The sequence below is a fragment of the Canis lupus genome, chromosome 26 (assembly GCF_048164855.1).
Source record: "Canis lupus baileyi chromosome 26, mCanLup2.hap1, whole genome shotgun sequence".
Lineage (NCBI taxonomy): Eukaryota > Metazoa > Chordata > Mammalia > Carnivora > Canidae > Canis > Canis lupus.
The window spans coordinates 49,646,090-49,662,959 of record NC_132863.1 but is presented as its reverse complement, the minus strand read 5'-3'; the positions used below and the strand labels follow the sequence as shown (position 1 = coordinate 49,662,959).

Genomic DNA, 16,870 nt, shown 5'->3' with positions numbered 1-16,870 from the left:
TCCAGACAGACAGGACTTACCGCTGCCCCCGGCCTGTCTATTTTGAAATCTCTGCCCCACGCTTGCTTTCTCTCTCTTAAGAGCTAGCTTTGAGACTTTTCACAAAAGGTCCTTGTTACTGGGGATTTGAAGCCGAGGTCCCAATTAGCCGATTAATCACTGAGTTAATCAGGCAATTATGTGACAGCTGCTGTGGAGTCCTGTAGGCCACTGGCACTGCCCCGGAACACGTCACCAGCCCCAAGCCACACCTCCACCCACCAGTTCAGAAGAGCTCTGGCCTCCAGCCCAGAGGGCAGCAGGACAGGCTGGGAGCCCACGGGCGAGGAGCAGGTGAGGGCCCCTCTGGGAGAAGCCGGAACCTCCGCACCCCTGCTCTGCACACAGCAGTGGGGGGACGTCCGACGGAGGGCCCGTGAGACCTGGCCAAGGCCTGGCGGCCACACGACCAGCAGCCCTTGCCTCACGGCCCAGTGTCCCCTACAAGTCCCCCCAGTGCGGCAGCCCTGGTGCCCCCGGGGGCTCGGGGCCAGAACCAGCACCAGCTCCGGGCCCGGGAGCCTCTCCCCGCTCGGATGAGGCACATTCGGCCAAACCCCTCCCTGGACTCCCCAGGGGCTCCCGGAGTGTGGCAGGGACAGGCCAACAGGAGGGCGGCTTGCCGAGGGCCTGCTCGCACTCAGCGTCGCTGGGAGCCGGGGACCACTCAGGTCCAGGCACAAACAGCGGGCGTGAAGGGAAGTCCAGGCCGAGGCCAGGAGGGGCCAAATCCCCAGCGGAAGCCCCGTGCCCAGCAAACCCTAACCTCCCCCCCCACCGGGTCCTGTCCCCGAGGCAGGAGCCAGCCACTGAGCCACCGGTGCAGAGGGGACGCTCCGCTGAGGCCACGTGGCTGGGAGGGAGCCCGATGCAGGCGCCCTGCACGGGCAACACTGTTCAAACTTAGGGGCAGCCCGACGATGCAGGAAGGGGTCGGGCAGCCGACATCCGGGGCAGGGGTCGGGTGCCCCGCCTTCCCGCCAGCCTGCTCGTCCGACAGAGCCGCTGCAAGGCTGCACGACGGCAGGTGGCATGGAGTAAGGGACAAATGGCGGTGCCCACCCGCTCTTCCTCATGCGAAGGAAACAGTGCCAGGTCCCTTCGCTTTCTGGCGGGCGCTTCGAGAGAAATCCAGGGCCCGAGAGGCAAAGTGGTCTGCAGAGGGGAGAGGGAAGGGAGCCCGGCCTGCTCCTGGTCGGCCTGCTGCTCAGCTCAGCCCGAGGCCGTGCCACTGCCCCGAGGGCGCACAGCCTCCTGGAGGCCGCCCGAGGCGGGGGCCACACCTGACTCCGGGACCCCGAGGCATCGGCCCCCATCCACGGAGCGGGTCCCCCCAGGAGGGCTGCACCCTAGCTCGGCCCTCCCTGCCGGCGACTCACGCCAGGACGTTGCTGTACCAGGTCACAGCATGTGTCCCCTGTGCTGGCACCCAGGCCATCAGCCCCCCGGGACCGGGGTCTCGGCTGCTCGTCTGACCGCAGCCCAGCGCTGGGGTGGGGAAGGAGCCCGGCCCGCGGCACCTGCTGCAGCTGACACGCACAGGGAGGAAGGGCGAGAGCTGCCAGCGCGCCGCAGCCCACGTCTCCGCTGTCGCTCACGGTCAGCAAGCGGCTGTGGCCACGGGAGTGACCATCCGGGCAGAGCGTAGACTTCTCCGCTTTACGCCAAGCTGCCGTTCCCCAAAACACGAGGAAGGCTGAAGACATAGTTGCTAAAACATTAGACATCGATGCGTCTGTCCCTAGTTTCCCCTTAAAAACCGTAACAGTCTATTCCCAAGTACGCAGATTGAGACCACGCGGCGGACAAAGGCGCGCACGCAATCCCCGCAGCCCAGACCCCGCAGACTGCTCCAAACCAGTTCTGTCTGCAGAGGCATTTTGGCTTCTGCTGTTTCAAAATTACAAGAGAGAAGCTCGCTCTTCGGATCTGTCTCTGCAAGCTCCTGGGTGGCTTCACCTGTCGCCCAGCCCCTCCCTCCACTGTCCTGAAGACGCCTCCCTGCTGAACACGTGGCCCAGGGGAAGAAGCACCTCCTCCTGGAAGCCCCTGGCCCTTTGAGCACCTACTGGTCCACCGGTCAGAGGGCGCCCGCTGGCGTCAGCGGCCACCTCCCCTCCAGGGAGCCTGTTGGGGGGCCTTCCACTGGCCTGGTTTGGCTGCCCTGCACCCTGTGATTTAGGCTGGGCTCTGAGCAGTACAGTGTGTGACCCAGCTCCTTGGTCAAACGTGAACCCTCTGAGACTCAGTTTCCCCACTTCACACACGGGGTAATAACAGCACCAGGCAGCGCCTCCTGAGAGCGAAACCATGCTGTGCAGCCACTGCCAAGCCCTTCTACAAGACTGGGAATCTGGCCTCCTCTGTGCCCCATCCCTTTGTCCCCAATGTACAGCCTCAAAGGTTAGAGGGACACGGGGACACTTTGGGGTCCTCTCATTTTCCTGATTGGCAAAAGCCACCCATCAATAACTCCAGTGCTGGCCCCAGACCTGTCCAGTTTAGTGAGAATCTTTCCTCCAGAGAATTAGGAAGCCCTGAAGCCCTGGATGTGCACAGCGATGTGAGAAGGGCTGCCCAGGCCTGGGGCAGACGGAGCAGGGAGGGAACTGCACTGACCTCAGAAACTTGAATGATCTGTTAGATCCCAGCTGGGGGTCTGGAAGCTCACAGAAGGCCCCCGGGAGTCGTCGTCACCCTTGCTGCCGGGGGCCAGGGGCTGGGGGGCAGAGGGCTCAATGCTGTGCTCAGCCCCAGAGCTGCTATGGGAACGACGGTGGGCTTGGAGCCCTTCTGTCCCCCAAGGACAAGTCCCCAGCAGGTTACCGCAGCTGCAGCCAAGCCTGGCTTCCTCTCGTGGGGAGTTGGTGAAAATCAAAGGGTGCCCCTGAGGCCCACCTGACTCGCCAGGTCCCTCAACGAGCACCACTTCCCTTTGTCCTTTCAAGCTGGAGCCAGAACACATTGGCATAGCCCTTCGACCCACAGGTGGGGGACCGGGGGGCGGTTTTCTTTGCCGGCTACTGGGCGTCATCAGCACTAAGCACCAAGCCTGGCACCAGAAGGGCCCAGGCCCACAGAGTATGAAGTGCAAAGGTCGTGTGGGTGGTGCTGGGACCCTGACACACAGACACTGGGCCGTCCCCCGGCTGCAACCCCAGGGGCCAATCCCAGGACAAAAGCCGGCAGGTGACGGCAAGTGCACCTCTGGGGACAAGAGCCCGGCCCCTCCTGCCTTGACCCGGCAAACCCCGCGGTGGGCTGTCCTCCCTTCCTCCCCAGGATGCTCGTGTCCTGGTGAGGCAGGCGAGTTGTGACCCAGAATCTAGAGCTCAGCCACTGAAGATCCCCAACACACAAACCTCTGTCTGCGTCTGGAGTCAGTGGGAGACGTGGGACCTGGGCAGCCTGTTCCCTCGTCTCTGGCCACATGGGGCCTCCAACCAGCAGACTCAAACCTCTGTGGGAGCCCACTCCACGGCACCGCGTGGCTGGCCGGGGACCGTGCACACAGTCAGGTCCTGGTGGTGACCAGGCGCGAGAACGCCTGTGGCCCTGATCGAGGCTGGCTGCGCGGTGCGGCCGGGGCAGAGACGGGAGAGGGCAGAGGCCAGGTGAACACCGCCGGGCTCGAGGCAAGAGCTCGGGAGAGCGGGAACGCCCCGTGTGGGACGCTGGGGGTGCTCAGGGTCTCAGGCATGCGCAACGCCGGGTGCTAGCAGAAAGCCTTTCTTACCTGAGGTCGGCACCTGTGGGCTCTGGGGGCACTGAGTGAGAGAAAGAGAAACAGGGAAACACATGTGGGAGTCCGAACAGAAAAGCCACGTTGCCCTCACGGCACAAATGGAATAAAAAGTGGAGGCAATCCCAGTGCAAACTGAACCCCGCCTCCTAGAATGTCCTGCAGGGTTCCCCAGAGGCCCCCGTGAGAGGCTGGTGGTTCTGCAGAGTGGGCCCCATGCCCACTAATATGAGCTGTCCGGGCTTCGGGGCCAGGACAGTATCTGCTTCTCTAACTGCAGCTGGAAGTCAGCTTCTAACAGGAAACTCAGCCCAGCAGATAAGGCTGGAAGGAGAGAACAGATGGGCCACTCAGCTGGGCCCTAGTGACGGGGCACAATGCCCTGGGGTCCGACTGGGCAGCTCAGCTGAGAAGCTCAGGGCTTGCGGTCCCGCATGTGTTCATGGGGTCCAGGGGGTGAGGCTGGCCAAGCGGTCAGGGGGCCTTGGCTCCCTGGCCTCCCACCCCACTGCAACCGGCGTGCTGGGAGGGCAGGAGGCTGGGGGCAGAGGGCTCGCAGCATTCCGACTCCAAATAGAAAGATCTCCCGACTGAGCTTTGCCTTCCCCACTCGGTGGAGCCGTCTGTCTCCTGTTGCCACCCCAGGCAGGCTTGTCGGGACCCCAAAGCAGACGCCTCAGGCACCTGAGGCTGAAGAGGCCCGAGGCCACCAGACACCACGGACCCCAAGTGCCCAGCGCACGGGGAGGAGCGTCCCAGCCTGCTCATCAGCGGTTCTGTTCTCCTGAGCAAAGTAGCGTGGACTGCTTTAAGGCCTGGGACCCCGGGCCAGAGCCAACGGAGGGGGCACTCACCTCTGACGGCCTTGGAGCGCGTGCGAGCCCGCTTATCCTCATTGTCCAAGCTCATCTGCAAGCAAAAACAACTGCGATGTTCACGGAGACCCAGCACAGAGCCACCCCTCCAGGGCTGCGCCGGACCTCCAGCCACTGTCTGGCTCCAGCTCTGCTGGGGACAGTGAGTCTGCGACAGAGACGCAGGGAGTGGGCTCCCGGAGGGGAAGGCCTGAGGCCCAGAGCAGAGACCCCCAGCCCCGTGTGTTCCCGCCGCCTGCTCCCAGCCCTCCCACCTGGCGAGGAACCCAGGCAGGAGCCCCGTCCCGCCCCCTCCATCCTCAGGGGTGGTAGGGTTTCTGGCACGTGGTCTCCTGGTGTGGCTGAGGAGCACCACCCACTGCTCACGTGGGGGTGCCAGCTGCTCAGGCCTCACGGCAGGTCACCCACAGGGCCCCAGAGCCGGCTTCCCATTCAAGTAAGTGCCTCACACGCCAGGATCATCCTCTTAGAAACAGATGGAGGGGAACGGACTGGGCCGCCACAGAGCGCCCAGAGAGCAAGCGCCTCCGATTTCTACATGCGCCGTCCCGGAGAGAGCCCGGGGAGCATGCGTCCCTCGCAGTTAGGGACCTCCAGAGCCCTACCACCCCGAGAAATAGAGAGTAGGTCAGGGACGGGCCTCAAGTGTGCTGGTAGCCACATTATAAACGCAAAAGGAGGGTTGCCCGGGTGGCTCAGCAGTTAAGCGTCTGCCTTCAGCCCAGGGCGTGATCCTGGAGACCCAGGGTGGAGTCCCACGTCAGGCTCCCTGCATGGAGCCTGCTTCTCCCTCTGCCTGTGTCTCTGCCTCTCTCTTTCTGTGTCTCTCATGAATAAATAAATAAGATCTTTAAAAAAAATTTAAAAATAAGCGCAAAAGGAAACGTGAAATGGATTTTAATACTACGGCCTTGCTTAGCCCGATCTACTCGACACACTGTGACTTCGACAGTAATCGATATAAGAAATTGTGGACGGGACTCTGTTCCGGGCTAACTCTTCAAAAGCCTGCATGGGTCGTGGACTCTCAGCACATCTGGGTTTGGCTGGCCACATGCCGGGTGCCCGCGGCCGCATGCCATACCGCGAGCTTCTAGAGGCGGGAAGCAGGGTCAAGTGAAAGCCCCCTGAGGGCAAGAATGCAGGCCAAGGGGCCTTCTGGACGGGACGCACAGGCCACCCCTCAGGGATGTCGCTTCTCAAAGGAAAGGATGAGAGGGGCCTCTTGAGGGACAGAGCACCTCACACCGTGCAGACACCTCTCATCCCCTGATCACCCCACCTGAGCCCATCAGGGAACCCCCACGTTCCCTGCCTCTGACCAACTTCCATGGGGAACACTGTCCATACAGTCCTGTAGGGAGTCAAGGGAGGGCCCTCAGGAGGGTGAAGCCTGGGCACAAGGGTCGCAGACAGCCCGGGGTGGAGGTGTCCCCGGGGCCTGCAGGCTGCCGCATAGAACCGTGGGCGTGTGTCAAATCTGGGCAGGTAGGTGATGAAGAGGTACAAGGTAGGAGGGACCCCGAGCCGTTCCTTGTCTCCAAGGCCGGGTGAGGTCTGACCCATGCATCCCATGAGCCCTAGGAGGCCTCAGGAGAGCCAGGGCCCACGAGGCTCGCCACCCATCCTATGGTCGGGAAGGGGAGGGAGCTACTCTGGCCGTCCCAGGCTGTAGCCCAAAGCCACACAGTAGGAAAGAAGGAGCAGAGAAAGGAAGGAAGGGCCACAGCAAGGGCCACGGCCCGCAAGAGACAAGGGTCTGCGGTCTGAGCTGACACCCCGACCCGCAGAGGAAAGGAAGGGCACCCCCCATTAGTAAGACAGAATTTGCAGAGTGAACCTCCCACACGGGCCGCGCTAACCTACAGTGATTTATGTGATTTGTTAAGGAAGAAAAATCAAAACCTGGGGTAATTTATGCAACCTGTCGACCCCGGGCTGCAGAGCCACAGTGTCACGAGCTGTGCGTTTATTACAGCCTTCCAATAGCACGGAAGACAATTACTATAATCTCTATTTTTAAAGCAGAGGTTCCCCGTGGACCAATGACTCACATTTAAAGTGAAGAGAGGAGCAGGTGTCAAAGGGACTTCATTACATTTATGAGCCTTCAAATGTCATCTGCACTGAGCCCAAGCGCAGGGCCTTCCGACGTAGGCCGCACAATGGAGCTAATGCGTCTGATTGCCGGGCGCCTGCTTTCAGCTGAAATGCAATCTACAGCTTTTTTTTTTTTTTTTTTTTTTTTGTCAGTTTTCCCAAGGAAATTGGCAATCATTCTGCTAGGTTAAAGCGTGCCTTGGCAATTTGGATTTCCTGCAGATAAATTATTCAAAGAGCAGAGAATAGAGAGAGTTGCAGGGATGCGTAATGGGCGCTGCTTGCAAACTACGAGCTCCCATTGATGAAGCTAACAGCTGTGACATTCAGTTTGCCGAGCACCTTTCCATTTGCAATTTATCTGCATCAAATGGTCAATAAGTGAGAAGTTCTCTTCAGTGCATGTAGCTTTGATTTTAAAAGAGAAAAAAGAAAGAAAGAAAGAAAACTCCAGCCACAGGAGGAAAAACGAGTTAGCTCTTTAATATGAGAATGAAGCCGGGAGAGCTGTGACGTGGCACAGCAACGACCAAGCAGGGGACTTTGATTCCCTGATTCCTGAGCTGTTTGAAAGGAGCGGTGGCGGCCGCCTGGGAAGCCTCTGGGCAGAGCTGCGATGAAGCCAGCTCCTCCGGGCACCTACGTTGCTTCCTTCCCCGAGACCCGAAGGTTCTCCAGGGGCGGGTTCTCTGCCGGCCTCACTGCTTGTCATGGATGGAGAGCCGGCGCCCATACAGCACCTGGACTCGGGCTGCTTGGCTTCCTGGCAGCCCCCAAGGGCCTTCTGTCCCTCACTCCACAAAGACAGGCCACTCGCGGGCGCAGAGACAATGAGACACTTTCCAATGTTTCATTGATTTATTTTTAAGAACCCTTCACTTGTTCCAAGCACAGGCCAATCAAGTCTCTATTTCTGTCCGGCCCAGGGATTACTGAATGGCCTCTCACCCGAGGGCGAAAAGGCCCCTTTCGCGCCGGGCAGACCCCGTCCCCACCCGCCATGGGGCGCGGTGATCTCTCTCAAGAGCAGCGTCGCGCTCTGTTTCTGTGGGCCAACGTCTTTCTGCCACCAGGAGCCTGTCTTACAGCTTCCCTCCACTCCTTAAACCATCACTCCGCTCTAATTAATATTTCAACAGTTCTGTTTTCAAGAGGAAACGGTGCAGAAGAGAATTTATAAATGCAGAGACATCCTGTTTTGCCACATCCATTAACCAGAGAGAATTGTCTCTTCATCCTTCCCTTTAACTTGCTTTGTTAGTGCCATATAATGGGTCGCACTCAAGAAGGTGTTACTATTTTGTTCTGTTTTGTACTTTTTTTTTTTTTTGTAAAGTCAAGATTAATCACGTAAGCTCTTTTTAAATACAAATGGTTCTTACCGCGTCAGGCTGCAGAGACCAGCCCCGTTTCAGACCCATCTGCACAGCACCCTTGCCAAAACGGAGTCTCCTAAGTTGGACATTCACAAACTTGGGACCAACAAAGCAAATGCAGTCATTATGCTGCCTCGAAACCCATAGATTTGTCCGGACTCTTGGGCTGTGATTGTCGGAACCCAGACACAGAGCCGGCAGGAAGGCAGAGAGCGTAGGCCCTCAGTGTCCATTGAATGTCCAGTCACAGATTTTTCACGAGGTGAGCAACGAGGCCCAGCAGACTTTGTGCCAAGCTTCGCCTTTACCCTCAGAGGCCAGGTCTGCCCCCTGCACCCCCCACCCTCCCCAAGTTCAGGGGCATCCTTCGCGGTCTCTGGAGGGGTCCTCCTCCCCCCCTTCTCTCTCTTACTCACATTCTCCCTCTCCCTCCCCACTCTCTCCTTTCTTCTTGGCTCTTCCCAGGGCTTCCAGCCCAAGAGCTTCCCTCCTCTCCATGCTGTGCCACATCCCTGCTCTTTTACAAGGACGGCTAAGGGTGGGACAAAGAACAGAACTCATGCTGAGGCTGTCCTGCCTCCCCAGTCCCTGCAGGTGTCCTGGCAGGAGGAGTGAGAGCCAGCCTCAGCCCCAGGTGGTAGGGTCCTCACTCCAGGAAAGAGCTCAGGGTGGAGGGGGCTGCTCAGACTTGGGAGCCTGGGTGGGAGGGATGAGGCTCAGTGAAGCAGTGATGACCCGAGGGTCTTAGGGAGGGTGGCCTTGGGGTAAGAGATGCTCCAGTCCTGGGAAGCAGGAAACACACCTGGGTGGCCTCTCAAAAGTCAGGCCTGTGCCTCCTTTTCCCACTCTCTCTGTTCTGTGCCTGCTCATTCCCCTCATGGTCCTCATCTTGCTCTGAAATAAGCTCACTCACTCGTGTTTTCAAGGTCATTTCCTCTCCTACAGAGAGTGAGGTGCCATGGCTTCATTCCCTGCTCGGCACATATTATGTAAGGGCCGACAGGCAGACAAATAGACAAATGGCCAAGAGTTGGGAATGTCTCTGAGATCCTAGAACCGGGGAATATGGGCAGGAGCAGTCGGAGCCTGAAGGCAGGCGGGGGTTCCAGACCCCCTGAGGCCATGGGGGCACTCATCCCCACCTGGGGCGGGAGGAGGAGACAGGTTACGGTTCCATTTTATGTAGAATGTGTTCCAACAGCTAGCAAAGCTGGAAAATTAGAATGGACTTAGCACAATTTTTTAAATCCACAAGATTATATGGATTATAGTGTCCCCGTGGGAGGGTTTCAGTGTTTTCCCTCCTGGAAGAACTAGACAAAGAGCAGGGGGCATCTACTGACCCTCAGGAGACCACAGACAAAGCTGCCTAGAAGGAAGGGGTGACATGGAAAGGGTGAGGAGGGCAGAGAAACATAACAGGAGGTGGCCGGGACCTGGCAGTCACCCACCCTATTGGCTGCAACTGCATCTGCCAGTGTCCCCTTTCTCCAGGGGAGGGAAGAGTGGGGAGGGGTAGCAATCTGGGCTTGTTTCATTCTCTTGCTTGTGTACAGCCAACTCGCACATCACCACCATGAAGCCCTTCCAGCAGATCCATGTTCCCGCCCCTGGGACGAAGCTTCACTGAAGGATTTAGGAACAGCATTGAAGTGAGTTCCGTGCTCCTTCCCACCAAGCACTCCAATGGAATCCTTCAGAGCCCCCCATCCCCAGACCCATAGGCTGCTGCCTGCCTGCACAACCCTCCTGGCTTCCCGTTCTTCTGAGCACGTACCTGCATGCCGGATCAAGGGTCAGCCTGCAGAGCAGCTTCTTCTTCAAAGATGTACAAGTCCTACTACCTCAGGAGCCCTCTGCACACATTCAGCTTTCCACTCTCCGACCTGTGAGGCTAAACCATATGCCCACAGCCCTGACCTCCTCCCTCACCATGGCCCTCCCAGCACCCCTGGTTCCTTGAAATGATAGTTCTGTCCCCCCTTTGGGGGCTTCCCACTGTGTCTCTGAAACTCTCCTGACATTCCACCCATTCATTGTTCGACCTACTGGCAGCTGAATGCGACAGGCTTTTCCTTGCTTTGTAAAAAGGACACCCCATGGAGCATTACTTAACACATGTCTTAGGAGGGATCCTCCTAACATCTCTGAGCAGAGGACTGTGGCTCACTCCAACCCCCAAATTAAAAATTATAGTTATATGGAGACAAACAAACAAACAAAAGAACCCAGCATCTTAACTAGAGAGAACTGGTGGTTGCCAGAGGGGAAGAGGTGGCAGGATGGGTGAGACAGGTGATGGGCACCAAATCATGCATAGCACTGTTGGATCATTTATTGTACATCTGAAACTAATATAACGCTGTATGTTAATGGTACTGGAAATTTAAAATTAATTAATTAATAATTAATTAGTTAATTTAAATTATGGCTATAGGGGTACCTGGGTGCTGCAGTCTGTTAAGCATCCGACTCCTGGTTTCAGCTCAGGTCATGATCTCGGTGTCCTGGGATGGAGCCCTGAGTTGGGCCTGACGCTCAGCAGGGAGCCTGCTTGAGGATTCCTTTGCTCCCTCTCCCTCCGACCCACCCCCTGCTCACGTACACCCTCTCCCTCTCTCTCCCTCTCTCTTTCCTTCAAATAAATAAATTATAGCTGTACAGTAGACACCCTAGTGAAGCAGCTACGTATGGGTCCGCCTGTTTAAAACTCCAACATAAGTAGAATTTCCATCTACCTCAGGGTAGAAATCTAGCCACATCCAGTGAGTCAAAAGATCAGGCTCAGTGGTACCCCCTCCCTTTCAGGAAGGACGGCTAAACCTCTATGCAATCAACCTTCTCCTGGATTCATATCCAGAATCCTCCATTGGGTATTATGTGATTGAGGCCCAAAAGTTTCATTCTTTTTTTTTTTTTTAGCTTTTATTTATTTATTTGAGAGAAAGAGAGAACACAAGCAGGTGTAGAGGCAGAGGAGAAGGGAGAAGCAGGCTCCTCTCTGAGCAGGGAGCCAGACGCAGGACTAGATCCCAAGGCCCTGGGATCATGACCTGAGTCAAAGGCAGACGCTCCACCGACTGAACCACCCAGGCGCCCCTCCAATGTTTCATTCTTAAGGTCACGCAGTGGTTTAAGGACCTACAGTCAATGCCTACCTACTCCTATTCTCCTTAAGTTGAAAAAATAAAAATAAAAAGCTCAGTGTCCAGTACTTTCCCCAAACACACCACCCCGGACCCTAGCTCTAACAGCCCCTTCGGCCCCTCGCTGAGCTGTCCACACGCCCGGTGCTGAACCCAGAGGTGCACGGCAGGGGGGGCCCCTCCCGCTCCCCTCCACACCGGGCTCTGCTCCCACCGCCCTCCAGGCACTGAGGTCCACCTCACCCACCTGCATGGGAAGTCCGTCCACCCTTGCTGGGTGATGCGCTGCTCTCCCGTGGCCACCACTGCCCCCTGCTTCAGCCTCCCCTAGCCTGCTCAGTCAGCACTTACCACCTGGGCCGGCCCTGCAGTCCTTCTGGAAATCCATCCTGTCAAAGGCACATCCTCTCTCTTGTCTGGCATCTTAGCTCCTCTGCTCAGAACAGTAACTCGGGCCCTATTTGCCCAAACTAGAGGAAAGACTAATGGAGCGGTTGTGAAAGAGCCAATGTTGCCAAGAAAGCCTGAGCATAGGCCACCAGGCTGCTCACAGTGGTTCTTGCACCCTCTGAGCTTGTCAACCCGAGCCATAGGGAGACAGAGGCCTTCTGTGTGTCCTTACACACCTCCAACAGCTATCGATTCATGTCCAGAGCCCCTGACCTCAGACCAAATAACTCTTTCAGTCACAAAATCTGCTTGAATGCTCAACACTGAGCATCAAGAGATGAGTGAGGCATTTGCCCAGGTGCAAATTTAGGGTAGGAAACAAAAACTTAGTGATCAAGATAATAGTTTAATGCAACATTTTAAAACATCGAAATTAATGTCAAGAATCCTTGATGAATAAAATGTAAATTTAAATATAGGATCAAAAAAATTTTTAAATAAATAAATAAATAATACAGGATCGGTACTACTGACTTTCCCTTTGCCTCCAGCTCCAACATGACAGAGCACCGACAAGCCTACAGGAATCTAAGTGGGAGTGGAGGTGCTTAACAGGATGCTAAGAGACCCATTAAAGACTATATTCTAGTCACCAGGTTCAAAGGAAAGATGTTAGGTTTTGAGAGTAAAGTACAAGTACCATGAAGTGAACTTGTTGCCTAAAATTTTCTAGCCCTTCCCGTCTGCACCCTGGGCCATGCCGTGCATCATGGCTTGGATCCTTGATGGAGATCATCACCCTGTGAAGAAACTGAGAGACCTGGAGCCTGAGGTCTGGGAAGGAATGCCCACAGGCCTGTTGTCCCTTCCACTTCCATCGCTGAGGGTCATCAGACCCTGGGAAGCCGGCTTCACCCAGAGTGCATCATGGAAAGTTCTAGAGTTGGTGTGGCTGTAAGCACATGGTATGCCCTGGGTTTGGGAGCATCTATGCTTAGGCAGGGAGCATGAGTCAACCCAATCAGTGAGTTCCAGGCAGACATGAGCAGGGCATGTGCCATCTGCCCCCACTTGGGAAGATGGAAAGAAACAAGGTCAACGGATGCCGTGAGCTCCCGCAGCAAAGTCTACCAAGCATTCGGCCTGCCTGGGGAGCAGCTACGGGGACAGCCCCGTGTGACCAGACCCAGAGCCCCCACCTGGCCCAGGCAACACCCTGCTGTCATATTTTAGTTTCACTCTATTCAGAGTCATTTTTCTTCCTTAAGGTTCACAGTGACCAGATCACTGATGGTCCTAGCCCCCATGTAACCCTCTGTCTACCCTAGACTCGTGGTGACCAGACAAAAGTCACCTCCGTGCCCCATGCTTGGAAGTGAGAAGGAGCCCTGCCCAGACCCAGGGCGGGGGGCAGGTGGCAGGGAAGGGGCTGCCCTCCAAGCGCCTCACCTTGCCGCGTCGGCCCAGGAGGAGCCTCGAGGTCCTGCAGTTGCTGGCTTTGTCTCCTTGTGTCCACCTCTGACTCAGCAGCTCACCCCGGAACTCATTTTCTGGGGGTCAGAGAAAGAAAACCTAATGAAGGCAGCTCAAGGGGGGAAACGGAGAAACTTGGACGGCTCTTTTCCACAGTGTTGATGCAATCCCTCCTTTCTGGAATCCACCAGAACGATGGGCAAAGTCGAGGCCCTGTGGCTGTCCCAGGGATGAGGGATAGGAGCTTTCTCAGGAAAACAGCCTGTGACTGGGGTGCTCCCAGCACCCTGCACCCATGCACCATCTTCACCTGCCTCCAGGTGGGTGCGGTTTCCACTACCACCAGCTCCTACCAGGGGGCTAGTGCAAGTCCAGTAGGCCGGGGGGTGGGACCCTTTGCGTCCCCTCGGCCCTGGGTCCCGCCATCATTCCTCTCCCCGTTGCTGCCTCTCTCCAGGGCAATGTCGCCAGTAAATATTTAATTCCTCACATAAATTCACATGTCTAAGCACAGGCTGAAGGCATCAGCTGGACATGACAAAGAAATGCCTATTCCCTGCGTGGCACTCCCTGTTTCCATGACAACGAGCTTTCTACAACTGCAGCGTTTCAAAGGAAGGTCATTAAGTAACCAACAATAAAAACAGGAAATGAGTATTCCTGCATTCTGCTCTCCGCTTCCCTTTAGAAGTGAGCTTCGATTCAGCTGAAGGCAGGTCAGCACAGGGCTGTCATACCCATTATCTTTCTTCCCCTCATGCTCCTGACATGTACTCCAAACGCTATTTTTCTAAAATTCCAGCACTCCTGCCCCAGGCGGCCCATGGCTCCGGCCAGAGCATCCTCTTGTCTGAAAATGTCTCCATCCCATTAAAGCGCCTCCTGTGACCTCAAGGAGCACAACACAGGGAAGCAGAGTGGTTGTCAAGGAGATGGCCTAATGCAAGGTCTTCAAAGGAATGAGTAAAACCACTGGGACTTGACACCTACTGTGTACACCTACTGTGCGCCTCCCTCTCACTGAGCTAAGGGTCACCTTCAGGGGACCCTGTGAGGACCAGCCTCCGCCAGGGAAGTGTGAGCCGTGTGGCTCTTCCTGGAGCCAGGAAGGTGCCCAGCAGTCACATGGGGCCAGGCTACCCAGCGGGTATTCACATTCCCCAACCTCCACTGCGAATGTGAGGGATCGCCCTGAACTAACAAGGAGAATGCTGCAAATGGCACGAGGCTGGACGAGGAAGCAGCCCAGGGGGATGGAAGGGAGGAAATTCAGGAGGTGCGTCAGCAAGGATCACCTGTCACACACTTGACGGGGGATGGGAGATCCCCTTGCAACTCTGGTGACAGTAGAAGCTGGGAGGCCCCAGGCCACAAAGTACATGGGGGGCACTTTCTACACACAGCTCCCGGGAGAGGAGACCTTGCACATCCCACACGCAGCGCGGATCCGCAAGGCCCAGGCCGCGTCTGTCACGGCAATGAACGTGAACACACGAGGGAACTGGAGTACGTCCCCCTGACAGCTGGAGGGGAGCACGGAGCCCCTCGGATCTGGCAGGAGCGGGACTGTCCCGTCCTCACACCCAGCAGGGTGCACAGGCCCTTCCTGCTCTCCTCCCTGCGCTTCCCAGGGAAGCCAAGCGCTGTGAGCCGCCTCTGTGAAGGGGCCTCTGGTTTTCTGTGTGATACTCTCACCTGCCTGGGGGGTCTGGAAGGAGAGCCCGTGGGATGCCCGTAGCCCTGCATCAGCTCCTGCAAAGCACTGGAGCCTTCGGAACCTCTGCTCCAGCACCGCCAACTCTAAAGAGCTGCTCCTGCCTCCTCTGGGCAAAGATGCTGAACAGCACCGTAGTGATGCGTTTGTTGCCATGCCCCGGGGACGGGAGCCAAGGTAAACAAAGCACCCCCCTCCCCAGGTCAGAACCTCATTTATGATGACCCAGCTCTACCTTGATGCAACTCTTTCCTTTTCCTGGGAAATTTTTGGCAGCAAAGTACAGTCACTACTAGAAACCCAGCAAAGTGTGGCCATGCTTCTTTTTGCTGGGAAAGCACCTTGGGGTCCTCTTTGTCTCCCCCTCTGGGGAGTGCACGTGGCCAGGCTCCGCCACAGGCAAGACCCCTCCTGTCTGAATGAACTGAGCACAGAGGCAGCTCATGGACACTGCAGAGTCCCCAGGCCTGAGGAAGGCCCTGTGCAGAGATGCCATCAAGATGCCCCTTCTAGAAGTCGTGCTGCCAGCCAACACCCGGAGGGGGGCAGGGATGCAGGGGGGAATGTAGGTCTCGCTCTGGGTCCCACACCTGACCTGCAAGTCATCTTCTTCATCCACACATAAAGTGGGAAAAAAAGAACCTTTTGGGGATTTAGAGCATGTGTGGCAAGTGGCCTCTGTGCCTAGTGCATAGCGAATGCACGAGAATATCACCTCCTTTATCATCAGGACTTGCAAGTGAGGAGGATGTTTTCCTCAAGACAGGCTGCCTTCTTTGGGTTCTTAGTCTCCAATGAGTTCTTCTGAAACCCTGCTCATAGACACAAACAGCAAACAAGCCATGATCTCTCTTTGGGACCAGGCACTGTGCACCCTGCCTGTTCCATACTGCCCAGGGTCTGTCCCCACAGAAGCCCCAAACTCACTTTTACAGGACGCCAGTGGACAGATAAGGTCAGAAAGGCAACCAAGGGTTGTTAGCAGATACATACGGGTCCTCGGCGAGGAGAATCTCCTGAGAGATCAATTAGCATCTCCCTCCACTGGGGTCAGAGCCATGACCCAGGCTAGAGCCAGATCTGTCCTAATGCCAACACCCACCCCAACCCAGAACCCTGCAGACCTGCAGCCAGCCCAGCCAGGCCCCTGAGAAGGCAGCATAAAGCCCTAGGACTGGAGCACTTTCTCCTTCCCATGCCCGGGGGGACCCCGAGGTGCCCCATCTGGGAACCCTTGGACCACAGGTGACATCCATTTCTCCTTCCAGACACTGGTGTTCATGCCCAGGTCCAACGCCACAGGCTTCTGGAGAGCCCCACACAGAGTGATACGTCCTCCTAGCAGGTTGCTAGACCACTGTCCCTCCAGCCCTGCCTCAGCACTGACAGTCCAACACCTTCCTCAGTTCGAAACCTCCCTCCCCCTCCCAACAATAAGATGACAAGAAGCCTGAGCAAGGGGTCAGGTGGTGATTGCAAAAGGTCAAAATGTTCTCAGAGTCTTCACTAGGTTTTGTGTCTCTGGTGACCATGGGCTGCCTTTGGAGCCAGAGGCAGTTACCACCTGCCCCTCGCCCAGCATGCAAAGGAGAAATGGTCTTCACGCAGAGAGAGCCCAAAGTGGGCTGCCCCGCACCGACACACACCTGTCAGAGGTTCTCATCACTTGGTAGGAAATGTCAGCCCATCAGCCCCAGCCCTCCTCTGTCCCTGTTCTGTCCCCAATAAGGGAGGGAGATCTTGCATCCCAGCTGAGCTGACTTCTCCATCTGGGCTTGGTATCTCCCTCTTCCCACTACTGATTAAAAGGCACCTAGAGTATCAACCATATTCTTCTAGAATATTTGATCACTCCTTCTACACTGAACCTTCCTGGGGCTTTTCAACTCTTCAACAAGCTTGAGGACTCCGTGTTTAAAGAACACAACCCATCTGGACTCCACACCTGCTACTATTCCATCTCCACCCCCTGCATATCCAAGCTTCTTAAGGAACTCAGATTTATTTGACTTTAT

The 16,870-nt window shown here is 56.5% G+C and overlaps 1 protein-coding gene across 5 annotated transcripts in view; it reads right to left on the bottom strand.

Moving 5' to 3' along the window:
* Positions 1 to 16,870, bottom strand: part of MYT1 (myelin transcription factor 1) — a 61,871-nt gene that overhangs the window by 31,400 nt on the left and 13,601 nt on the right. For all 5 annotated transcript variants that reach the window (XM_072801850.1, XM_072801854.1, XM_072801853.1 and 2 more), the window contains exons 2-4: positions 13,118 to 13,218; positions 4,636 to 4,690; positions 3,776 to 3,806 (exon numbers count right to left, since the gene is read on the bottom strand). In XM_072801850.1, coding sequence (XP_072657951.1) covers positions 3,776 to 3,806; positions 4,636 to 4,690 — 86 coding nt within the window. In that variant the 5' untranslated portion in view covers positions 13,118 to 13,218. The remainder of the gene's footprint in view (positions 1 to 3,775; positions 3,807 to 4,635; positions 4,691 to 13,117; positions 13,219 to 16,870) is intronic.